This window comes from Anolis carolinensis, chromosome 4, assembly GCF_035594765.1.
Source record: "Anolis carolinensis isolate JA03-04 chromosome 4, rAnoCar3.1.pri, whole genome shotgun sequence".
Lineage (NCBI taxonomy): Eukaryota > Metazoa > Chordata > Lepidosauria > Squamata > Dactyloidae > Anolis > Anolis carolinensis.
The window spans coordinates 225416731-225444109 of NC_085844.1; the positions used below are offsets into that span (position 1 = coordinate 225416731).

The 27379-nt window shown below is 40.2% G+C and overlaps 2 protein-coding genes and 1 long non-coding RNA gene across 4 annotated transcripts in view; 2 read left to right on the plus strand and 1 right to left on the minus strand.

Annotated features, from left to right (window-relative positions):
* Window positions 1–27379, plus strand: part of kcns1 (potassium voltage-gated channel modifier subfamily S member 1) — a 133923-nt gene that overhangs the window by 64037 nt on the left and 42507 nt on the right. The gene's annotated exons all lie outside the window — the stretch shown is intronic.
* stk4 (serine/threonine kinase 4) overlaps window positions 444–27379 on the minus strand; it is a 93753-nt gene continuing 66817 nt past the window's right edge. For both annotated transcript variants that reach the window (XM_062978885.1, XM_003220601.4), the window contains exon 11: window positions 444–4270. In XM_062978885.1, coding sequence (XP_062834955.1) covers window positions 4112–4270 — 159 coding nt within the window. In that variant the 3' untranslated portion in view covers window positions 444–4111. The remainder of the gene's footprint in view (window positions 4271–27379) is intronic.
* LOC134298482 (uncharacterized) lies at window positions 14602–24155 on the plus strand. Its single transcript, XR_010005584.1, has 2 exons — window positions 14602–15247; window positions 16126–24155. It is a non-coding gene; the product is annotated as an uncharacterized LOC134298482 (long non-coding RNA).

Genomic DNA, 27379 nt, shown 5'->3' on the forward strand with positions numbered 1-27379 from the left:
CCTGTTCTCAAAATCAGCCTATTTCCCTGGAATTTCAAGTGCTTTTGGACATTTAGAAGGAAGATTAATTCGACAGATTATATTGGCAGTTAGGCTTCCAGATAGTAGAGCAGCCTAGATCTGTCAATTTGTGCTACCTATCAGTAATTCCATTGTTTTGAAGGGGACAAGTGTATACATTTATTCATAGAGAGAAATTGAAAGAAATCATTTGGATTTCCTTATAAATCCCGAATTTCTAGGAAAGATGTGTCTGATAAGCACTAGTTAAGATGACAAGCATTCACATTTTCTCTCAAGAATAAAGCTAGTATTGAAAAGTAGTACTATGGACTAAACTATTGGATTTCAATAACTCTAAATACACACATAATCCAGTTGCAACACAAACTCCACAGAGATTTTCAACTATAAAACAACTTTTGAAACAATAAAACCAATGCTTTCAATTGTCAGAACAATTTATTTGTTACTGTTAAACAAATAATACAAAACATTAAACACAAAGCAAAAAAAGAAAATATTGTATCAAACTGAAAAAGGGTATGTAATAAAATTACACTCATATATACACAAACCAAGATCATACTATTATATACAAAACAGTCAGATCTCTAAAAAAGAGAATTTCAAGTTACATTGGTATTAGATGCTACTTATATTACAAAACATTAAAGCTATTAAATTCACATTACGTCTCTCATTGAACTGACACCAGACGTTTGATTTAAGGCTGCAAAAAAGAAAAGGTGGCAGCTTATTTGGAATACTTCAAGCTGCAAATATGGACCCACTAACCATGTGAATTTTATTTCCCAGCTGGAGGAATATTTCCCTCTAATACTGTTTGTATTGAACATTCCTTCAGGAGAAGTTTCCTAAAATTACAATCTGAATGACAAAAAAGCTTATATATTCCTGTAAAGAATCTGAAATGAGAGCTGGAGTCTCTTCATTTGACTGAGGTAACAGAAATGACTAATGCTGGTTTGTTCATGCTGGGCTACAATGGAAGGAATCTTAGACTGTATTTCATTTTTCAGAGGAGAAGGGTTGGTTGCAAATGCCACACTACAAAGATACAGATCCTGGTTTGGGACTGAGATGCGGTTTCATGTAATTAGAAATCTGACAGAGGAAATAGTTCAAAACAAGACACATTAAATATGGGTCTTTTGCTGCTATTAAAAGGGAGAGAACTATCTGAACATATGAAATAGTAAAGGCAGATATTCCTTGCTAAAGCACTCTCATGTTACACTGAAGTTGTTTGCATGCTCTGATGGATGCCCGGGCCACACTGTACATAAGCACAGACATCATTCCGCCACTTTAAACAACCTTTGTTTTCACACATAGCTAAATGCTCTTTGCACCTTTTTTTGTACATGCCACAATGGCATTTAATGTAAGGGAACAGAATCCAGGGATGTAAATGGAGCCTGTATCAACAGTAAACGTGATGCAAAAAGTTATTCAGCCAATAAGATCTCATGGACAATGTATAGTCCTCCGAATATAGCTTTTTTTCATGTCAGGAGCAACCGGAGTTGCTTCTGGAGTGAGAGAATTGGCCATCTGCAAGGACGTTGCCCAGGGGACGCTTGGATGTTTTTTGATGTTTTACCATCCTTGTGGGAGGCTTCTCTCATGTCCCCGCATGGAGCTGGAGCTGATAGAGGGAGCTCATCCGCGCTCTCCCCGGTTGGGATTCGAACCTGGCAGCCTTCAGGTCAGCAACCCAACCTTCAAGTCACAAGGCTTTTATTCCCTAAGCCACCGGAGGCTCGTGAACTGAATATAGCTGAACTGTAACTTTCAGTATTTTACACCAATGGCTATATTGATTCGAGGTTATGGGAGTTGCAGTCCAACATCTCTAGGACCATGCTTTGCCCACCCCTACTTTGGCATGTTACTCTGCAAATGAGCAGCTTTCTAGACAACTTCAGTCATTATGAAATTTTTATATAATCAAAACATGACAGTATTTTAAATATTGGCATATGATGTCTGTTGCACAAGGCAACCGACAAGATCTTGTACGTTTCTCATTTATTTCAGTAGGGTTCCTGCTGTCCATGAATGCAATTGCTTTATTAAACTTGTCACATCATTACCTCTATAACCCCCACAGTTTTGCAGGGATGATTGTAAGCTAGACTGGGATCTTATCTTCTTCTGCCCCAAAAGACTAATACATATAAATGCTAGTTGGTTTAAATCAGCCATAACAAATCTAAAACAAGTTATGGTTCAGTGTCTGCAAATCTCTTCAGGTTTAAGCAATGAAAGTGTAGTGTATTTGCACACGTTCTTATTGTGGTGTAAATCTAGTATCTAGTCACAGTATGAATAATTATATATTATAGCCAAGATCCAACTGTATATTATAGCCAAGGTGCAAACACAATGGTGACTTTCAACTACCTCCTACTCCCTTCCTATGCTCTCCTCTGAAGTCAAGAGATGCTTTGGGAAACAATTCCAGGAACAAAGAAATCTGCTTATTTATAAGTTGTTCCACTTTGCATATACCTCTTTCAAAATAGGCTTATATTGTTTTTATAAATGGCATGGAGTGAATTTATGTGAATGCTTGTGAAACCTCATGTTACTCCAATTAGACACAAGTATATTCCAATACAGAACTTGTGATGGAAGTCTCTTGCGTAAATCTAACACCAAAGAATGAGAACTATGTAAGACATCAAGTGAGATCTTATACACTTCCCCTTTATTTCAGCTGGGTTCCTGCTGTCATCAATGACAATTGCTTTATTAAACTGGACGTAAGTTTTCCAAAGGGGCATCTTAAAAATACAGTTTTGGGCAAATGGATCTTTATTTTAAGTTTTAACTGGTGTCTTTAACCTTTCTAAATAAAATGAAACAATGTACACCAGTTCAAATTTAAAACTAATCTTGCAACCTTCAAACAAATGAAGCTCAAAATAGCACTCCATAAACATTTACAATTCCTTAAATATTTTAAACCTCTTATCTCAAGAGAGTTTCTAATTTCCTGAGTTGCAAGTACTTTGACATTCCTTTGCTTCAAGGAATTCTGAAAAATATATTGATTATGAATCATGTTTCTTTGAGTGATGGATTCATATTAGAAATATATATATATAACACCAAGAAATTAACGAAGTAGTTATCAGAATTCACTCAGAACACACAGTATATAGGAAAGAAATGCAGGCTTGAAATACAACGCTTTTAAAAGAGCAATGTAAGGCATGAGGCTTTTAGAGACTTTTGAAAGTGATAAAATGAAAAGTGTATATTCCTGATCAAATGTAAGAGCAGGTTGCATATTCTTGCCAATGAACCACTTTTCTTTTTAAAATGATTTCTAGAGCACTATTAAATATCAATAGGGCAAAAATGAGTGGAGGTGGGTTTTCTGGAAGGAGTTTGATGGAAAACTAGGACTAGAGGAGAGCATGGTTTAAATCTCTACTCAGCCATGGAAACCCCTGGATGATTTTGGGCAAGCCATGCTCTCTCATTTAGGCAATGACAAACCTCCTCTGAACAAATCTTGCCAAGAAAATTCAATGATAAAGTAACCTCCTTAAGTCAGAACCAACTTGAAGGCACATAACAAATAAAAAAATCCTTGCACATAACCAAAGTTAATCCAGCAAAAGATAACGTTTTACCTACTTTGTTTTCTTCATGAAGAAACAAAGCAGCTTAGACCTATTAAACATCACAGCACAAAAGAACTTCATATGTTCAAAAAGAAAGCAGTAACATCGAGTCACATCATTCTTTAGTCAATCTCCAGTGGCTCCTCAGAATCATAAAAACAATATTATGTCAAGTAGAAACAGTATTCCTCTGAAGCCACATGCAATCTATTTAAAACACTTTTCATAGCAAAAAAACAAACAAAAAACAAACCCTACAGTGTTATCTGTTCATGTGGACTCCATTCAATGGCATTCCTGAGTTTGAAAAGGTGCTACAGTAAATGAAAGGTGCAGGCATCACCCTGCTTTGCTAACATATTCAAACACAGATATCTGTTTACACAGAAATGTAGAACCACAGTTTATTGTTAGGGGTGATCGAAATCTATTCTACTGCCAAGCTTTCCTCAGAAATTCTGCTGACGTCTTTTCTTTGCTTCGATGGCATCGAGAATTGGCTGCCGTTTTGACTGGTATCTCTGTCGAACCTCTTCTATCTCCTGTTCCATCATGGGATCAAGTGCTCCAAGTCTCCTTTGAAGTTCTTCAACTGTCCAGTTTCTCAACTAAGAAACATATAGAACACATGAACATCATGCATTACCATAGCAGACAATTAATATCTAATCCCTATAGTTTATTCCACCTACAGCAGAATCAATAGGAAGTTGGTAAATTATATACATTCCATATATACACACTGCAGTACTGAGTGGTTTGCTCCACCTAGAACAGAGCATTAAAGTAAAATACTTTGCTTTCATAGTAATGGTTCAGAATCAGGTGTAATTTATTAGCAAACACAAGGAACAATGCAAGTTTCTCTCATACAAATTGAACTACACTTTCAATTAATCTTCAGTCAAATAGAGACCTCAGCCAGTTAAAATTATTGTTTTGCCATTCTGTCTACAATTTATTGTGCCAACTTGTCTCAGGTCTCTAAGATATGGTGGAGCATGTGTGTATCTGTGTAAGATACAATTGGGCCACACAAAGAAGAAAGCACCAAAATAATCACCTCATCTACCCATTCCATTATTCTCAATAGATATCAAAATTCAGGCCTATAGCTTGATGAGCAGCAAGGAGGATCAGAGCCAAAATATCTCTCCTTCCCTCTCCCCCAAACTTTTGTGGACCACACACACTGCCTACCCCCAAAGAGTTTTTCACTCCCAATGGAAAAACATTCCCCAGAAATCAACCACTTTTTTGTCTGTTTTAAAACCCTTCAGACAAAGGACAATATGAAAAGGAAGTCCGGCTTCTAGGCTGCATAACATCTGAATCCCAGGAATGCCTGAATTTTGTCTTTGCTAACTCTGTAAGCCGTTCAGTTGCATTGAGTAGCACTGAGCAGAATGTAACCCAAAGAGACCTGCTATCAAGGTTTCCCATGAAGAAGACAACCTCAAAGGAATCTGACTTGCTTGTGGTATCCAATGGAATATCTTACTTCTATCCATCCCCCACTACTAGCAAGTGCTTTCACATATTAATAATGCATGGGTTATCACAATGTACAGGGAATATGGTAGACACTGAATTCTGCCTATCTTTTAAGGAAATTGTTCATTAGAAAAACCACTTTCCTTATCCGATGCATTATGCATGCACATTAACAAAGCTTTAGCCAATATTCTTTTAAGCTGATCTATAAGAACCTGCTATAATTGTATGGTAATTGTAAAACATCTGTTTCAGAGAAGGTGATTGTTCCACACACATTCTTTGGGAGTTGAAAGAATATTGTAAAATAACTACCGGAGGTAGTAATTCAGTGCTAAGTGTGTATATCAGTCAACTTGCATCAATGAATGGCTAACATAGATTCTTCTTGGTACATCATCTTCTCCCAAAGTTATAATAAGAGTTTTTGCTAGGGGACCCCAGAATTCTGCCTTAAGACATTCTGTGAACAGTCGAAAAACTAAAAACAATACAAGAGTTGCAAAAAGAAGATTTAACAATGAAATGGTTCCATTACAGTCAACTACAACAGAGATGGCGATTAGACAAAAGAGGGGAATACCAGACCCGGAGAATCAATGGAATTTATTACTACAGACAAAAAATAAACTAATTGGGAAAATATATCAATTCCTTTTGAAAGACTATACAACTGACGAACAAGTAAAGGAGCCCATTATTCAATGGGCTAAAAATATAGAACAAGCAATAAACCTAGAAGAATGGGAACAACTCTGGAAGAAACAACAATTTACAAAAAGCTATACTGTAAAAGAGAACTTTTATAAAATGATGTATCAGTAGTACATAACCCCAGAAAAAACCCAGATAAATAAAAGATTGGACTTATTTTGGAAATGTAAATTGAAGAAAGGTACTTTTTACGACATGTTGTGGACCTTCCCAAAGACCAAAGATTTTTGGATAAAAACTCATAATGACATGGAAGCTATATTAAGAAAAACAAAGTAACACTGAAATCAGTAACTTTTGTATTAGGGTTAGAAGATAAGTAAATACCAAAACATTAAGAAAGAATCTTGCTCTACATGACAACAAATGTTTATGGTATGTTATGTTTGATGATTTCTATAGTTTTAATGAGTTAATTTATGGTTATATGTAATTGCTTATAGACATTACAAGTTTATGTGTTTTTAAAATACACTAAAATACACTCAGTTCACTTCTGACACAATAAATAACAAAATCCCATTAATTTCATTCATTGCCTTTAGTTCAGTTACAACATCTCATACAATTACAAATACACGATCCAGGGTATGAGCAATATAAAAAAACCAATTCATGAAATCCACTATGTAGGATAGTGGTTGTTCAAATATCTGCCTGGTTTCTTGAGATAGGTATTAGGTCATACGCTACACGCTAATTCCGGTTTCGCACAATTTGTATTTCTGCTACTTGTTCCACAGTCAGCTATGGCACTTCAGTGACTTTGTATAGGGCAGAACTATGCCCGATATAAACACCTATTAAATAAGACATTATTTTCAAGTCTGATGTGTGGGTAGTGTTTTGTGAAGTGAAGTGATTTATATGCAATTGAATTTTAATCCAGTCTTCCTCTATCAGATTATGCTTGGAAGCTTTGTTCATAACTACCATCATCATTGACCAGGCCTGCAAGGGCCGATGAGAGATGTAGGCCAAAATATCTGGATGGGCTCAGTTTGGGGAAGGCTCCTCTCTTTAGTTATATACTTTCAGAAATACATAATCCAGCAATTACATCAAGAGAAAGGATTAATGTTTATATAAAGTTTCTGGGAACTGATGATTTCACATTTGTATGAATAAAAATCTATGCATATTTTGTGGTTTTTATTTGCTTAAATAGTGAGTTTCATAATATATAAATAAGCATTGTATATTGCATTTTAGAGCAAGATACTTAACTCTGACAATTCATTTTATGCATGATTCTGACATTTCAATTTGGAAGCTTAACATAAAACCTCATGAGATTTCAACTAAATTTACACACAAAAATTACTATAACATTATCTTCTCAAAATTAATTTCCTACTCAAAATTAATATTTTCTGGTTGATACAAATGCTGCTCAAATAGAAACACATTGCCTAAATGCTGAGAAAGCAAAGTGGGACTGTGATAATGTCACTGTTCGTGACCAGACATTTAGAGTGCCCTTGAAACCTTTGGCTCCCTTTGTTGCCTAACGTTGTACATTCCAAAAAGTATCCAAAAATACACCACACACTAAAGGACAGTGGGTCTAATATCCTCTTCCTGTGCGGATCTGCCAATTAGTAGCTTTTAGTATAAAAAACAATACAAACATTGAGATTCAAAATAGCCTGGCAGGTTGGAATCATTTTCCATGTGGCTATAATGCAGGGCGAGGAAAAGTGCTCCCCAAGGTCTACTAGGTTTAATTCTATTCTAATATTTATAGTCTTTAGGTTTTAAATTGTATATTGTACTGTGTTTACCATCTTCACCTCTTTGAGTCTCTTTAAGAGAAAAAAGGTGGAATAAATCTATTTTAAGGCTCCTGGGCAAGGATGGCCTTTTTAAAAACAGAAAGTGACCTATTAAATAAAATTGTAAAAAAAATTAAATGGTGTTGAGGATGGTGCCTTGGGGACAATGTAGCCAGCTAGTCCACTAACAGTTGTCTATCCCTGTTATAGTGTCTACAGGGAGAGTCATCTTCCTAAGAGTCATCTTCCTAATGTACAAGTGACTTGTTCTTCTTCTCAACATCTTGTTCCTTGGCATATGTTCATGAGCACTCAGTGTGCCAGCCCATAATAGGAAAGAAGTGATATGCATATGCACTTCATACCAATATGCTCCAAGCTTATATTCTCTGCTTGCCTGATAGAAGGATTGTGATGGATGGGCATGGAGGAGGTGTATAACTACAGGCAGTCCCCAAGTTACAAACACCCGACTTACAAATGATTCAAAAGTTAAGAACAAGGATAACCAACATAAAGTGAGAGAAATCTACCCCTAGGAAAGGAATTTCTCTCCTGAAAGAGTTATCATAAAGGAAAAGGTGTCCACCAATCCTTGTTTCCACAACATGCCTTTTTTTTTTCAAAATCCAATTATCACAGAGACAGAAAGTGAAACAAAATCTTCTGAACAGAGGCACAGACAGCAAAACCGTAAGGGTGTTAGCCCTTCCCTATGCTATCCCAAGCAATTTGGCTGAAGTTACACATACATTTTTTTACCAATTCCGACTTGCATACAAATTCAACTTAAGAACAAACCAACATAACCTATCCTGTTTGTAACTCGGGGACTGCCTATATCTATTCATAAAGAATCTGGAATAGGGCCAGAGTATGTTGTGTATGTGTCAGGAGAAGGGGGGTTACTTCTAAAAATCTAAATACGATCTTCTTCCAAACAGAAATGAGAAAGTGTTGACGGCAGGACAGGAATGGGGAACATGTGGCCCTCCATATGTTGACCCTACATTGCAATGAGTTATCTGCAACTAATAGTGACAAACGATGGGATCTGCAGTCCAAAACATGAAGAGACAAATTATCCATCCATTGCAGCAATTCCTTTTGCGTCTTTCAAGGAGAGTGCATTTTGAGTCTTAGAAGTAGTATGATTTTCTTGATCTAAAAATGCATTACATTCATAATTAATCTCGACTGCATTCTGTGTCTGGTTGACCAGATTACTAGGACTTCAAAGCACAAAATAAATGAACACACAAAAGGCCTTGCACTTCCATGTTGTTTTGTGTTGAACAATTTTCCCCACCTACTTCTGCTTATTATTGTTTTTGTGCCTTCACATGTCTGACGTATTGTAACCCTAAGTTGAACCTTCCACAGAATTTTCTTGGCAATATTTATTTAGAGCGGGTTTGCCTTTGCTTTCCTCTGAAACTGAGAAAGTCTCCAGAGGCCTAGGCAAATGCTGAAGTCACTACACCATGTTCTTTACCCTTGCTTATCTATGAATTCATACAATGCCATGCAAGTCTGCTAAAAGAATATAGCTACTTTAGCAGGAAAGATAGATAGCTGCAGTACCTTTGTAAGGTTTTTACAAGTTCAAATATATAAATAAAAATAATTAATACAACTTCAAATCCAGCAGACAGACTGGGAAATCATACTGATAATTTGTGAGCACTAATCTAGGTCAAAAACAAGGCTATGAATACAACCTCAAAGAATTCACTGCTGCCTATTCCAAAACATGTCCCTAAAAACACATCACACTCCAAGTTTTTTGTGCTTATAGATATCACCAGTCTTCTGTACATTCCATATGGAAATATGGAGGGGATATAGGAAACTACTTGGGAAAGAATGCACTTTTTTATAAAATGAAGGAATACATGGTACCCCGCCCGCTGATTCTTGCCGAACAATGAGGGGAATATTGTGACCGATTATTTCCAAACTAGTGGGTTGTACCTCGCCTCCTATTCTAGACAAGTAGTCGCTTAATCATTTTTTATTCACACTTAAGAAACAAATGACTACCTAAAACGCTGGGTCTTTCACAAATATACTGTGCCAACTTGTTTCATTTTTTGCCCTTAAAACAGCATTTCCTCTGTCACAATGACATCCCAGTATAACACTAAGCTTTACTGAATTCCAATGAAACTAAGCAGTGAAGAGGCATACATAATAGAGCTCAGCAGACATATTAATCAGTCTGTATTCTCAAGGGCACATTGCTCAGTAACTTTATTGCATCATAGCTCCTTTTTGACCTCCACAGAGGATTTTGTAACAACTACATGGTTGTTTCTCAAGATGGAATGGACCAATTGCAATTTTCATGAACAGAGTTACTGTAACATAAACCAAAGACAGGAAATCATTACCCCTTTCAGTGCCCTTAGCTATTCAAAAAAGGTTAAACACACAAAGTGCAAGTAATCCATCGCCCATGCATTTGCAAGGCTGTGATAAAGCAGTACAGCAATGAGCTACAAGACTATGAGCAAGGGTAGACAGCGAACAGTAATGAACAAATAGAAATTCCTCCAGGAACATGATGAATAACAGTGCCCCATTCCAGATGTACCACTGCCATTTTCTAGAAATTAAAAATAAAGCTTAAATCAGAATACCCAGAACTCACTACAGCACTCAACCCTAGTAAAATATGGAACTTATATAAATACAGAAGCAATCAGAAATTTACTGCTACTTAAAACAAACAGAATGACATTTTTTTAAAGCAAGACCCTAAAACTGATGTTAAAGAACAGAGAATAAGTGCCTTTGTAATGGTGCTGCCAGACACATCAGTGACACCATGCTGCCAGACACATTAGTGAATTGACTTCATAAATACACAGCTCTCTCTTGAACCCAGCAGTTCTGGCAAGATTTCCATGTGTGTAATTAGCTCACTCTTTGATTAAATATCTATAGAAACTGCAGAAATTTGAAAAAAAAAAAAGATTAGGATAAGAACATTTAAGATTTGAGAGGATGAAAAGCTTGAGCTCAGGTCTATTTGTTGTGCAGTCGCCCAAATGTTTCTGACTGCAATTTTCCCAGCTATGCTATGCTGACTAAGGCTACTGGAAGTCTCAGTCCAACAATATCTAAAAGACTGCATAACTTTTATCACTACTTTACTACAATGGTAGGGTGCTTGTATTAAATAATGAAAGATCCCTAATTCCAAACAGAAAAAAGGAGAGAAAAAGAGAATCTCTTTTCAAACCTCCACCAAGTAGTTGACAATCATGGGCAAGATAAACAAAATTTCATCTGCAAAACATCTTTACTTTTATATTCTCATACTTCTACAAACGAATGTTACAAATTTCCAAGGTTCTTTTTTATTCTAAAATTATTATAACTGGAATATTTTATTAGAAATGGAAATACTTTCAAGCAAGCATTTTGATTCTTTCCAAAATAAAAGAGAGGTCTCCTCATTCAATTTAGAGTGTCAACTGATAAAGAGCCTTCTCTCAGAGATTTACTTAATTTCACCATAGATATGCTCATTTATGGCACACATAATTGGCAACATTATTTCAATGCAACAAAACCTTCACTCATATGATGAAAGATTATTCCAAACAATCTCTGAAATTTAGGGGTGGAGTGCGGTGGAGAAACCATAAAACTGCTGAAAATTCAAATTTATAGGAACCCACTCAAGTGGCCTCTCCATAAGAGTTGTAAAACTACTGTATTTTCCAGCACACAAGACAGCGGGGCGTATACGATGACCCCTAACATTTCACACTAAAATAACAGTATTCAGATATACTCACCATATAAGACTACCCCTGCAAGTTTGCCCATGCCTGGTGTAGCTGCAGCCCTCCAACCCTCACCCTCCAACTTCCAGGGGTTGGAGAGAGGCAGCGGGCAGGAGCAGCCAGTGGGACTTGCTGCCTTTTTGTTTTATCAATCAAAAACCCCCTCCATACTTTGCCAGAGACTTCTTCCTTCTTGCTGCTATGAAGGTTTTGGACCCTGCCTCCCGCCGCCTTCCAAGCACCGTGAAACTCAGCACCCAGATGCAGCAGGAAGGAAGAAGCCTCTGGTGATGCATGGGGGAGGCTTTTGGTTGACCAAACAAAAAGGCAGCAAGCCCCGCTGGCCGCCCCTGTTCCCCACTGCCCTCCAACCTCCGAAGTCTTCGCTACCGGATCCTGGGACAATGAGGTGAGGCCTTGGAGAAGGTGGAGCTTGGCAAGGCCATTGGAGAGGTCTGGCCCTCACCAAACTATAACTCCCATGAATCCATAGCCAACGTATAAAACAACCCCCAACTTTGAAGATGATTTTCCTGGGTTAAAAAGTCATCTTATACACTGGAAAATAGGGTATTTGTAAACATTTCCTGAGGATTGTGATGATTTGGCAATTGTTGAATGAACCCCGTGTCCCCTATGGCTGTTGGCCATATTACTCATACATACTCTTAGACCAGGCATCCTCAAACTCTAGCTGTTTGGGTCTCCAACTACCAGAAGCCCTGGCAAGCTTGTTCAATGGCCAGGAATTCTGGGAGTTGGAGACCCAAACAGCTGGAGGGCCACAGTTTGAGAATGCCTGTCTTAGACTAATGTCCAACAGCATGAATGAATCTCTTTCTGGGCACACGCAGCTTCACTACAAATGTTCACTCCTCACTTGAGAGGGCTCTCCTCTTTTTCATTTAAAAAACTTGAATGCGATTTCCTGCTTCTTAGCGGGGGGTTGGACTAGATGGCCTTTGAGGTCTCTTCCAACTCTACTATTCTATGATTCTATGAACTTAATAAACTTACAGAAGATCATGCCACAATATCTGCTTTTATAATGAATGCAAACATGCAATTCAAATTCAAGTTATATAAGACTGAATGTTGAATTATATGAAGAATGCAGTGGGTTTCCTGAATGCAGTAATCCATTCACAACAGTTGGTATTCAGCAAGAAACCTGGCTTTACATATTTGATTTGATTAGAAGATGGTGCCTCCAAATCTGGACATTCTGTTTAGTCACCATAACTAATAAGCTGAAGTTATATATCTATTTTTTTCTTATAAAACTCCCAAATGGATTACCACTGCTAACTATAATTAACACAAACATTATAGAGATTTCACGATAAAGCCCGAGTTGAGCTACATACTGCAGTGAAGGAAGAGTAATTTCAATGCTAATTTTCCACAGCTCTCGCCTTCCTTTTCTATTCTCTCTCTCAAATTAAAACTATAGGGTCAAGATGTTTCCTACAGTGGTTAGCAATTACTAAAACAGAATTGTATGTGTGTACATATGCCTGTATATGGAGGAGGGCAAATGTGGTCCCTATCTTCAAGTAGGGGAAAAAGAACGAACCAAACAATTACCGTCCGGTCAACCTCACGTCGAAACCAGGCAGGATTCTGAAAAAGATCAGAAGGAAGTGGTCTGCGAACACTTAGAAACAAATGCGATCATCCCTAATAGTCAACACGGATTTTCCAAAAACAAGTCATGCCAGACTAATCTGATCTCTTTTTTCGATAGAGTTACAAGCTGGGTTGATACAGGGAACGCCATGGATGTAGCAGATTTCAGTAAGGCCTTCGACAAAGTGCCCCACAACGTTCTGGCAAACAAACTAGTAAAATGTGGGCTAGACAAAAGTACAGTTAGGTGGATCTGTAATTGGCTAAGCAAACGAACCCAAAGGGTGCTCACCAATGCATCGTCTTCATCTTGGAAAGAAGTGACAAGTGGAGTGCCGCAGGGTTTTATCTTGGGCCCGGTTCTGTTCAACATCTTTATTAACGACTTAGATGAAGGGTTAGAAGGCACGATCATCAAGCTTGCAGACAACACCAACCTGGGCGGGATAACTAGCACTCCAGAAGACAGGAGCAGAATTCAAAACGATCTTAACAGACCATAGAGATGAGCCGAAACTAACAAAATGAAGTTCAACAGGGACAAATGCAATATTCTTCACTTCAGCAGAATAAATGGAATGCAAAGATACAGAATGGGGGATGCCTGGCATGACAGCAGTACGTGTGAAAAAGATCTTGGAGTCCTCATAGACAACAAGTTAAACATGATCAGGGCCGGCCGGAGATATTTTTTAATGGGAAGCGGGGGTGCTGAAAAGCGCCCCCGCCACCGGCCCCGCCTCCCGCGCCCTGGCCCCGCCCAGCGTGCCCTGGCCCCGCCTCCCACGCTGCGTGGGAGGCGGGGCCAGGGCGATTAGTGAGGGGGGCGGGGCCAGAGTTGGCCCCGCCCCCGCCCAGCGTGCCCTGGCCCCGCCTCCCACGCTGCGTGGGAGGCGGGGACAGGGCACGCTGGGCGGGGGGGCGGGGCCAGAGCTGGCCCCGCCTCCCACGCTACTCCCGCTCGCCCGTCTGGCCTTTTCTAGCAGGCCAGAAAGCAGCAGAGGTCCCTCCAGGCCGCAATCGCGGCCTGGAGGGACCTCCGCTGCTTTCTGGCCTGCTAGAAAAGGCCAGACGGGCGAGCGGGAGTAGCGTGGGAGGCGGAGCCAGCTCTGGCCCTGCCCCCCCCACCCAGCGTGCCTTGGCCCCGCCTCCCACGCAGCGTGGGAGGCGGGGCCAGGGCACGCTGGGCGGGGGGGCGGCGCCAGAGCTGGCCCCGCCTCCCACTCTACTCCCGCTCGCCCGTCTGGCCTTTTCTAGCAGGCGAGAAAGCAGCGGAGGTCCCTGCAGGCCGCGATTGCGGCCTGGAGGGACCTCCGCTGCTTTCTGGCCAGCTAGAAAAGGCCAGACGGGCCAGGGCGCACTGGGCGGGAGGCGGGGCACCGTCAGGGCGGTGCCCCGCCTCCCGCCCAGCCTGACGGCGCCCCCCCGGGCCTGCGCCCGAGGCGGCGGCGTCAGGTGCCTCAATAGTGGGGCCGGCCCTGAACATGATCCAACAATGTGATGTGGCAGCTAAAAAAGCCAACAGGATTTTGGCCTGCATCAATAGGAGTATAGCGTCTAGATCCAGGGAAGTCATGCTACCCCTCTATTCTGCCTTAATCAGGCCACACTTGTGTCCAATTCTGGGCACCGCAGTTGAAGGGAGATGTTGGCAAGCTGGAAAGTGTCCAGAGGAGGGCGACTAAAATGATTAAGGGTCTGGAGAACAAGCCCTATGAGGAGCGGCTTAAAGAGCTGGGCGTGTTTAGCCTGCAGAAGAGAAGGTTGAGAGGAGACATGATAGCCATATATAAATATGTGAGGGGAGGTCATAGAGAGGAAGGAGCAAGCTTGTTTTCTGCTGCCCTGGAGACTAGGACATGGAACAATGGCTTAAACTTCAGGAAAGGCGATTCCACCTGAACATTAGGAAGAACTTCCTCACTGTGAGAACTGTGTTGGTTTATTTTTGGTGTAAGGGTGAAATTATGAATCAAGTATTTTTACTGTTGGAAGTTTACAACTGTGTGTACCGGACATGTTTTCCAGGAACTTAAGTGTTAACAGCAGGCCAGTTTTGAGTGATAGCCTGCAAGAACCAATAGGTCGTGACTTCCGGTCTGAGAGGGTGTTCGTCATTCTATTGTGGAATGTGCTGTTATCGGCAGTGTGTGCTTCGCTGATCGGCAAGGAGAGAGTATGTCTCCTATGAGCTAACGACTCAGTAACTTGTAAATAACTTGTATATATAGAATAAAGCCTTAGAACCAGTGTGTACAGCTGATTAACAACTGTGGTGTCGTTTGTCAGTGCTGCTTATCCAGACGGGCAAGCAGTCTGACTGAGGATGTATTGGTGAGAGGCCTGGATCACCAATAAATCAGGGTGGTGTGGAGCTGATGATTTTTTAACCCCACCCTGACAAACTGTTTGGCAGTGGAACTATCTGCCCTGGTGTGTGGTGGAGGCTCCTCGTTTGGAGGCTTTTAGCAGAGGCTGGATGGCCATCTGTCGGGGGTACTTTGAATGTGATTTCCTGCTTCTTGGCAAGGGGTTAGATTGGATGGCCCATGAGGTCTCTTCCAACTCTATTATTCTATGATTCTATATGAATGTATATTTGTATGGTAAGAAAAATAGGAATGTATAGGTGGAAGGACATAGGAAGGGAGAAATCATTGCTCCAACTTATTCAGGGAACAAAGCTTTCAACAACAGAACAGTAATTCAGAAATCTTTTTTGGTTTTTAGGATAAATATTGGCTTCTTTTTAAAGTGTGTGATTTGTTGCAATAATCTCTAGGGAGAATCTCTTAAAAGCTTATGCATCCAACTAAATTCTGTAAGGAAATTTAGTTTTGATTTGATTGTTTATGGGAAAATTGATTATCTGAGTCAGTCACAGAAGCAAGACAGATATGGATCAGGAATAAGCCCTTAAACTCATTATATCTTTCATAATATGCCAGTAAAATGACATCTTCAACATTACCTCCAGTAACAGTTACATGTTATGCTTTCTAAGTAGGAGCTGCAAAGCTAAGCCATGCCTTTTTGCTGCCTTACCTTTTTCAGAATATATAGAAGAAATCCAGAACCACACTGAAGACCTCATTTACTAAAACATTCACCCAGAAATAAAGGATACTTAAATAAAAATGGCTGTGTTGAGGATCTAAGAAGAAATGTCCTAAGCAGCTCAGCTTGCACTGTATTCTGTGAGGTTCCCTGGAGGAACACAGTGAGAATGGAACAGGTGCTGCTGGTAGACAAAGTAAAGCTCAAGGAACACATAAAGGAAATGCAGGATCAGTGACTGGAAGGAAGAAAGTCATATAACTCAAAGCCAAAGTAGAAGAATGACCCAAAACAGATCAAATGAACTAAAATCGTCAGGTGTTTTCAAACAATAATCCAGTTGTGTCCAAAAGACGTCTTGTGCTTCATAAGATTGAAATGGAAAGGCAATGAAAATATCACCTCCATAACTGAAAGGAGAAACTCAACCAAGACTTCAGTGTAGCAGTTTTGGAATGAAAGGGACAAAGCCTCCTTGTACAGGTGTACTGGAGTGATTGCCTCCACTGATAAGCATCCAGTCACACTCAAAACATAATGAACCCTATGGTCAGATACGCCATTTGCGAACAACATTCATCTTTTCTTGATCGTGTTTTAGTTATCTGTGATCACAGATAATGGTTTTGAACATCTCCTGCTACACCTGAATTAAATGAAAAGTAGAACTGGATGTTGTGAACATACTGATCTCACTTCACTCTAAAATGTGGATGACCTTGCTTTGCAGCTTCATTTATGTCAAAAAGCATGAGACACAGTACAGAACATTGTATTGTACATTATAATGTCCTGATCTGCATAGATACCCAGACCAACTTTTCAGTATCCTTCACTGCAATAGGTATCCTTCATTTTATTGTCGAAGGCTTTCATGGCCAGAATTACTAGGTTACTGTGAGTTTTTCTGGCTGTATGGCCATGTTCCAGCAGCATTCTCCTAATGTTTCACTTGTATCTGTGGCTGGCATCTTCAGAGGTTCTGTTAGCAGTGAAGCAAATGGGGTGTATATATACCTGTGTAATGTCAAGGGTGAGAGAAATAAACTGTCTGTTTGAAGCAAGTGTGAATGTTGCAATTAACAAACTTGAATTAGTCAATCAGTATGGGTATCTGCATTGAGGTAACCTGGCTTTTGTTGCCTGGAGGCATCCTCTGTTTGGGAGATGTTAACTGGCCCTTGACTGCTTGTTATCCTTCATTTCCCTCTGTGTTAAACTATTACAGAAAGCTATGGTTGATAGTAACAAAAGCTTCTGACATGTCCAGAAAAATAAGGTACAGTATTGGTCTTCTTGGTTTTTTGCTTTTGTTGTTTTCAAAAACTGGTTAGAAAAAGATCCCGATCATCATGCCTGTGTTAACAGTCTTAAAAGTTTAATTTCTGTGTTCTTATGATTCCTTATAGTATTAGAGAAAACCTAGAACCCTCCATCCCCAGCTTCTATCAGTCAAGAGAGACTATTCTTTATCTCAGTGGTTCCCAAACTTATTTGGCCTACCACCCCCTTTCCAGAAAAAATATTACTCAGCGCCTTCTGGAAATTAATATTTTAAAAGTTTTAATAGCAATTAAACAGAAAGATATATGTATTAATGTTTCTACCTTTTTTGTAAAATATAGTAAAGAAAGGTGTAAATTAGAAACATCCAAGTATGAAATTATGAAACTATTTTTGAACTCAGAATAGAAAGGTAATACAAAAAAAGTTAGTTATTCACCGCCCCCAAATGCACCTGTGGCCATCACCGCCCCCTGGGTCGCTGCAGTGCCCACCAGGGGGCGGTAGCGCCCACTTTAGGAATCACTGCTTTATCTCTTTGAATGTTGTAGCAAGTTGCCCAGGTTGATTAATTATAGTTGTCAGATTAAGAGAGGTGAAAGTGCACCTAGAATATGCCTAACAAATTTCTGTGGATGAAAATTTCTATGTTTAGGCTTACTGCATCCCCTAACCTCTGCAGGGATGGAAGACCTATTAAAAGGGTCCACCCCAGGAGGCTTATGGATCCGGACGGATTCCTTATGGCTCTTGGGGAATTTCCTGCCACCTCAGTAAGTGATCCTGTCGGTGCCATGGTCTCTCTCTTTGGAATAAGGAGATAACTAGGGCAATAGACACAATTGCTCCAGAACGTTCCCTCTCGAATAGCTGAGTTAAACCAACTCCTTGGTTCAACGAGGAGCTGGAAGCGATGAAGTGAAAGAAGAGGGAACTAGAGTGCGTGTGGCGCTTAAGGCCGAGCAAGTCAAACCAAACACGGCTGTGTGCCTACCTAAGGGCATACACTGCAGCAATAGATGCCGCAAAGAAATATTTCTACAAAGCCAATACTGTGTCCGCAAGGAACCGTCCGGCAGAACTGTTTCGAGTAGTCAGAGGTATGTTAAATCCCGTCTCCCAAGACGGGATTCCTGACAACTTGGCAGCCCGCGGCGAAGCATTTGCTCGGTTATTTGCGGACAAAGTCGCTCTGATCTGCTCTGGCTTTGACACCATATTAACGGCAGTCACTGAGGATGTAACACGAGCACCTGCTTGTCCCGTTTCAATTGATTCTTTTCAATTGGTTCAGCTCGAGGATGTGGACAAGGTGCTTGGAGAGGTGAGAGCAACCACATACATCCTAGGCCCCTGCCCATCCTGGCTTGTAAAGGAAGCCAGAGGGGGTTTAGCAGAGTGGGTGAAGGTGGTGGTTAACGCCTCCTTTTGGGAAGGCAGCTTTCCAGCTGGCTTAAACTAAGCCATCATAAAACCGCTGTTGAAAAAAACATCACCCCATTCAATTGGTGAACTATCGACCTGTTTCCAATCTCCCCTTTCTGGGCAAGGTCATGGAACGTGTGGTGGCCTCAAAACTCCAGGCATTCTTGGTAGACACTGATTTTCTGGACCCGACACATTCTGGCTTTAGGCCAGGACACGGTGCTGAAACAGCCTTGGTCGCCTTAGTAGATAATCTACGCCGGGAACTGTACAGGGGGAGTGTGTCCCTGTTGTTCTGCTGGACCTCTCAGCAGCCTTCAATACTGTCGACCACGGTATCCTTCTGAGACACCTTGCGGGAATGGGCCTTGAAGGTACTGTTCTACAGTGGCTCCGGTCCTTCCTCGAGGGTCGCTCTCGGAAGGTGTTGTTGGGGGACAACTGCTCGACCCCACAGCCTTTGTTCTGTGGGGTCCCGCAGGGTTCAATATTGTCCCCCATGTTGTTTAACATCTACATGAAGCCACTGGGAGAGATCATCCAGAGTTTTGGGGTACAGTGTCACCTGTATGCAGATGATGTCCCAACTCTGTCATTCCTTCCCACCTGCTACGAAGGGGGCTGTGCAAATCCTGAACCGGTGCTTGGTAGCTGTGATGGTCTGAATGAGGGTGAACAAATTGAAATTGAATCCAGACAACACAGAGGTACTCCTGGTCAGTTGTAAGGCCGAACAGAGTATAGGGCTACAGCCTGTGTTGGAAGGGGTTACATTCCCCCTGAAGACGCAGGTTCGCAAGTTGGGGGTTCTCCTGGATTCATCCTTGAGCCTGGAACCCCAGGTCTCGACGGGGGCCAGTGGAGCTTTTGCACAATTAAAACTTGTGAGCCAGTTGCGCCCGTACCTTGGGAAGTCTGACTTGGCCATGGCAACCCACGCTCTGGTTACATCCCAGATAGATTACTGCAATGTGCTCTATGCGGGGTTGCCTTTGAAGACTGTTAGGAAGCTGGAACTGGTCCAACGGGTCGCATCCACATTGCTCACCAGAACTGCATACAGGGAGCATACAATCCCCCTGTTGCACCAGCTCCACTGGCTGCCAGTTTGCTACCGAGCACAATTCAAAGTGCTGGCTTTAGCCTATAAAGCCCTATATGCTTCTGGCCTAGTCTATCTGTCCAAACGTGTCTCCTTCTATGAACCATCCTGGAGTCTAAAATCATCTGGGGAGGCCCTGCTCTCGGTCCTGCCCTCTTCGCAGACGCGATTGGGGGAAACGAGATACAGGGCTTTTTCAGTGGTGGCCCCTATGCTGTGGAAATCCCTCCCCAGGGAGATTAGATCAGCCCCTCCCTCCTGATCTTCCAAAGAAAGTGAAGACATGGCTCTTTGACCAAGCCTTTGGAAACCTGGTGCAGTAACATATATGAAGATAAGGAACTGACCAATAGAACGGCCTGGACTACGCTCTTGGATCATGTGGTTGACTCTGTTGTCAGAGTTAAATGTTTAATTGTGTTTTAATTGTATTTTAATGGTTTATTATTTAAATGACTATTTTTGTACTTGTTTTAAAGGCATTGAATTATTGCCACACTGCGAAGCCGCCTTGAGTCCCTTCTGGGGTGAGAAAGGCGGGGGTAAAAGCATCGTAAATAAATAAATAAATAAAAAATAAGGCACTAATAATATAGGGAGCTGCTTTTCCATTATCTTGCCTGATGGTAATTTCACACATCAAAGAACAGATAGGAAGCTACTGGATGGACAGGGAAAATGTGTCCATATTGTGCATATAGCTAATAAGAAAGAGAAAAATTTATTGATTACAAAACACTCTTGTAGCTACCCCCCTCCCGAGATGTTTGCAATCTTTTAACCAGAATACTTTCTGATGATACACGAGCACTTAGCCAACTATTTATAGGAAATGTAACAACCTCTAAGGTCAAACATTTCTGCTTGCTGATTGGTCACTATTGATTATTCTGTACAGAAGACTTTATTTTTTTAAAGACACAATTCGTAGTATTCCCAAAATGTTTTTACTTTTTTATCTATGAACTCTTGGGCCTGTTAGTGTTGTAGAGTCCTGAATTAGTGGTGTGTTTAAGCTTGTTATGGGTACTATGAGTGAGGACTTGGAACAGGCCATCTCTAATGTGGACTTTGACTGATGTGTTAGCTATGGTGCACAGTCAGTTTTGGCTGACCTGCTTCCCAGTCACTTGTCTCTTAGAAGAGAGAAGCAAAATGAAGGCAATTCAACACATGTCCTTCAGATGGCAAACATCACAAAAGATTTGTGCAAGAATTTGGCTGTATGCTCATCAGTCTTCTTGAGAGACTGTGTGTAATTGGATCAAGCATTGCCACCAAAGCAGCCTTTGTACTATTGAGTCTAGAGCAGTGTTTCCCAAACTCTGCTCCTCCAAGTATTTTGAACTTCTCCTCCCAGAAATCCCAGCTAACTTACCAGCTGATAGAAATTGTGGGAGGTGAAGTCCAAAACATCTGGAGGAACAGAGTTTGAGAAATACTGGTCTAGAGAATGCAATGCTTTCCAGCAGTTTATCCTGGTGTACCAGCTGCTGGCACTCCCCTTTGGACATTTCAGTTAAAACAAAATATTTTCCATCTGCTAATGCAAAATGTAGGCTTTCCACACACATCACATCTTGCCGATTCTCAAACCAGTTTCATGATTACCAATCCATTTTGGGTTATCATTACCCAAGAATGTTGGTTATTCTTTAGATGCCTAAAGGACAAACACCTTCCAAATGAGCTTGCCTGAGCTTTGTTATCATGAAAGGCTGTCACCTGAGTCTTCATCAACATCTCAAGTCAGAAGGACTTGACCAAAGGGCAGGAGATGAGTAGTTCCTCTATGGAGACATCACTGACTATCATTTCAACACAAGCAAACAGTTGGCCTGGCCATTCTAGCAGAAAGAATAAGTTGGCTAACTAATGGTATTTGTGTTCTGCTGTATGGTTTTAGCTTTTGGTTCTTTAAATACAGATAATTTATGATATTATAGTACATTTACCTGGAAGCTATAGTTAACATTTTAGATGGCCATTTTCGAAATAAATAAAAAAACAGCAACGTTTTATAGTTTTACAAAACACACATACATTTGTTATAAGAACAAAGCAATGGGAAGGTATCCTAATCACTAGTACTCAACTTTAGATATATCCTTGGATGGAAGGGCAAGGGTTGTACACAGAATTTATCATGGATCAAAAAACAAAAGACATTTATAAACGTCTGTGAATGGCCAATCATAAGAGAGAGCCTGTCAACTTACAATGCAGATGGCATTAATCTTTGAAAGGTTTGAAAAATAGATATCTTAGTACAAGCTTCTGCTTTTACTGCAACTTAATTATTTAAGCACACTGCTTGACAAGGAAATACTGTGAGCTGTAGCATGCAAAGTAGTCTGTAACCCTATGCATATCTGCTTTTGGTTCAAGAGGCTCCAAGAGGCACTGAGGCAAACTACAGACAAACATGGAAAACTGAAGGGCTTTTATATATTGTAAGTCTGATTAAAGAGGATGGGAACGTGATTAAGAAAGCATTACTTAATTTGGGTACATGGGAAAGAATAGCAATGCTCTCTAGAAGACAACCAACCAACTGATCTAGAAATGCGAATGCAGTTCTCTTGAAATGACCTGTTCCTTTCCTCTTCTTAAAGGGACAGCCATATATACTGGGCTGAGAGAGGGAGATCCTTTCTGTGGAGAATTTCCTATAAATATTTTCTTATGGGCAACAAACTGATATTTCTCAACTGGTGCCAAGTGGTGCTGGTGAAGCACTGCACAAATCTATAATTTACTAGCTGTGCCTAGCCATGTGTTGCTGTGGCTTATGGGAATCATTTGTTGGCCAGGTAGCCTGAGGATTTTCTATCTAGGGGAAATCTTGGTTGGCCAAGTTGAACAGCACTGAATAGCCTTGCTCCTTGCAAGCCTGGCTGTTTTCTACCTGTGGAATTCTTGGTTGACCAGGTTGAATGGCAATTAATAGTCTCGGTATGGCAAGTATGAACGCTGCAATTAGTCACCTTGATTAGCATTTAATGGCCTTGCAGCTTCAAAGCCTGGCTGCTTCCTGCCTGGAGGAATTCTTTGTTGGGTGGTGTTAGCTGGTCCTGATTGTTTCCTGTCTGGAATTCCTGTTTTCAGAGTGTTGTTCTTTATTTACTGTCCCGATTTTAGAGATTATATTGTTCTGTTTTATTATAGCACAGTAATTTTCATATATTATATTTATATATTATATTATTTGCTTTGAACTAGATTATATGAGGCCCCTTCTACACAACTCTATAAAATCCACACTGAATTGGATTATATATCAGTGTGGACTCAAGATAATCCAGTTCAAAGCAGATACTGTGGATTATCTGCTTTGGCAATCTGGGTTATATAGCTGTGTGGAAGGGCCTTGAGTCTACACTGTCATATCATCCAGTTCAAATCAGATAATCTGCATTTTATAGGCAGTATAGAAGAGGCCTAAGTGAGGCCTAACTCTGCCTGTCCCAAGGCCATTGTGGCTGAGTGGGTTGCTAGAAGACGAAGTGGGCAGGGCCCAAAGGACCTACCTATCTCCGTGATCGCCTCCTCCCCTACAAACCCTTCTGATAGCAGCCAGGGGGGAAAAAAACAGCTCTTCCTCGTCCTCTAATTTGGACTTCATTTTTCTAGGGTTTTTTTGTTTGAAAGACAAAGTGAAGGAGCACTGTAGTTCCAAAGAATTGAGGATGTCTGCTTCAATAATATTCAAGTCCCTTAAAGTAAGTTCTCCAGTGCCTTCCAATATAAATTACTCAATGTTAGCTTTACAGGAGGAGCACTAGGATCTAACTCTAAGTCCACAAACCCAGCCACATTTCTTGCATTTAAGATTTCAACAGGTATCAACAGGCCCGGGCTGTGGCGCAGGCAGGGGAGCAAGCCAGTGCAATTAACTGCAATGAATCACTCTGACCAGGAGGTCATGAGTTCGAGCCCCGCTCGGAGCCTATGTTTGTTTGTCTTTGTTCTATGTTAAAAGGCATTGAATGTTTGCCTATATGTGTAATGTGATCCACCCTGAGTCCCTTTCGGGGTGAGAAGGGCGGAATATAAATGCTGTAAATAAATAAATAAATATTGTCTACTTAGTTTCGCAGATACCTTTAAAGTACATGGATTAGTGATTTCATATCTCACTATAACATTTACATACCATCTTTCTGACTCAATAATATATTTGCACTATTTGGAGGAAATAAAGTAATTAAAAGCTTCCTTTTGTTTGTTTTTCTTTGTAAGACTCTGGGGAATGAGTTAGAATATACATTAGGATGACATGTTTTAGGTTATATACAAATAAATACCAGATAAAGTTTCCAGCATCCTGAGATGTGGTTTCTTTCTCTGCTGTTTACTCATGGTGGTTAGCCACCATAATATTTTTTTTAAGTAACACAGTTCATGAAACGTTAAATAGCCATAGGAAGTGAATACCATTTTTTTAAAGAAAAGCATGCAATCAAAATTAATCCAGAACAACAACAATACTAATCAGCAAACACAGTTCAACAGTGTCAAAGACAAGGCAAAATAGAGGGGCAGATGATATTTCAGGGTACAGAATCCCATCATTAGAAAGGCCCCATCAAGTTGTCACTCTTTGATTTTGTGTGCCTTCAAGTTGTTTCTACTTATAAGGACTTTAAGAGGACCCTAGCAGATGGTTCCTTAGGAAAATTTGTTCAGAGGGGGATTGACCACTCTGAGGTTGAGAGAGTCTGACTTGCTTAAGATGGGTTCCCATAGTGAAGCTTTTGTTCAGTCCCGTTTTTCATATTATGAATGCAATAAAGAGGTCTAACTTATATATACACACAGAGTTGGTCTAGACCAGGGGTTCTCAAACTGAGGCCCATGGGCCCTCCAAGGTAATATACCTAGTCCTTGCCCTAAACTTTAGACTTAGGGTTGCCTGAAGTCTGAAACAACTTGAAGACACACAACAGTCCTAATTGACTTGACTATCTCATCCGCCAAAAGCAGTCCCTTACTTCCCATTGAATACTGATATGTTTATCTTGATTAAAATTGTTCTTTGTTTTAAATATCATATTGTTATTTCATGTTTATTTGCACTATGTGCAGTGTGCATAGGAATTTGTTTACTTTTTTTTTTGTGCAAACTATAGTCCACCCCCCCCCCTCCCCCACAGCCTGATGGACTGTGAACCGGCCCTTTGTTTAAAAAGTTCGATGACCTTTGTTCTAAATCATGGCTTCCTAAACTGTTGGTCCTGACCCAAATGGGATTCCCTTAGCTCAATGTTGGGGTCACAAAAAATTTGGCAATGGTAAATGTTTTCTGAACCTAGTGGCTGTTTCAGACACTTACATGGATCTGTTGTGCAGTGTTTACAGTGGACATTGCAGAAGATGCTTCAGCTATATTTCATAATAAGGAAAATTAGCCTTGCCAATGTGAATTTGTTTATAGGGACTTTAAGCAGACCTATAAAATTGCCTTGCAAGCCTTGCCAATGTGAATTTGTTATCAGTAAATGTTTTATTTTAATACCTATTTCATCTATATATATAAAAGACAAATGGTGTCCTCCCCTGCCACTAAACAAAAAAAGTACAAGCCCCAGAACCTAGAAATTTGGCAGCACAATCCACCATCCTTGCCCCTACGTTCCGACAACAAAAAGAAAAGAAAAATAAAGTCCTAATAAGAGGGAGAGGAATAATTGTCTTTAGCCAATTGCTGCCAGTTAGAAGACTAAGCCCCGCCCACTTGGTCGCCTAGCAACCTACTCAGGCCTCACTCTCTCTTCCACACTGCCTATAAAATACAGATTATCTAATTTGCACTGGATTATATGGCATTGTAGACTCAAGGCCCTTCCACACAGCTATATAACCAATTTATAATCTTATATTATCTGCTTTGAACTGGATTATCTTGGGTCCACACTGCCATATAATCCACTTCAGTGTGCATTTTATTCAGCTCTGTAGAAGGAGCCTCATATAATCCAGTTCTAAGCAGATAATATAAGATTATAAATATACAGTAGAGTCTCACTTATCCAACATAAACACCCTGGCAGAACATTGGATAACTGAATATGTTGGATAATAAGAAGGGATTCAGGAAAAGCCTATTAAACCTCCCATTCCCTCATGACCCTATCTGCTGCCAAACTGCCATCCATGTCTATGCCAGGCATCCTCAGAGATTATAAGATCTGTTTGAAAACAGACAAGTGGGATGTTTATTTCTATCTCAGCAATGATATCCAGGATGGGACAACTCTGATCTGTCTCAGGCGACTGTGAATATTCCCCTTGGCCACCTTGATTACCATTGAATACCCTTGCACCTTCAAGGCCTGCCTGCTTCCTGCTTCAGAGAGGAATCCTTTGTTGGGAGATGTTAGCTGGCCCTCAGTGCATCATGTCTGGAATTCCCTGATTGCTCAGTGCTGTTCTTTAGTTAACTGTCCTGATTTCACAGATTTTTTTAATACTGGGAGCCACATTTTGTTCATTCCAGGCAGGCAGGAACCATCCAGGCTTTGAAGCTACAAGGCTATTCAGTGCCAATTCCAACATTCACACTTGCCCAAAGCAGACAACAGTTCATTCTTCCACCCTGGTCATTCCACAGATATATAAACCCCACTTCCTTTCGTTACAACACATTTCACAACCAACCTCTGAGGATGCCTGCGAAACATCGGGAGAGAATACGTTTGGAGCATGACCAGGCAGACCACAGAACTCAGAGCAACCCAATACAAAGAGAAACAAAAATAATAAAATAAATACAAAAAACAAAATAAAATAATACAATTAAAAAAACATAAATAAAAATAATATAATCAAATAATAAAATATAATACATACAAATAATAAAATAAAATAATAAAAACATAAATAATAATGAAAGAATAAAAATAAATACAAATAATACAATAATAACACAAAACACTAAAAATAATTTAAAACACTAAAAATTAATACAATAAAATACTATAATAACACAAAATAACTAACAATAATACAAGAAAATAATAAAATATATTAAATAAAAAAGATAAGTTACAATAAAATTAATTAAAAATACAAATAACATCAAATAAAAATTCCACAACAATTTTTAACCAATACCACCACCACTTTGCCACAGCAACGCGTGGCTGGGCACAGCTAGTATACCTATATACCAGAGGTCATGTAAAATTTCTCAGACTGAAAGGGAGAAAACCTTGGTCTAGACCAGTGGTTCTCAACCTGTGGGTCCCCAGGTGTTTTGGCCTACAACTTCCAGAAATCCTAGCCAGTTTAACACCTGTTAGGATTTCTGGGTTGAGAGCCAAAACATCTGGGGACCCACAGCCTGATAACCACTGGTCTGGACATACAGCAGCAAAAAGCATATGATTTGCAATAAACTTGGTTGTTTTTAGTTAGTTAAACCATAAAAAAATAAAT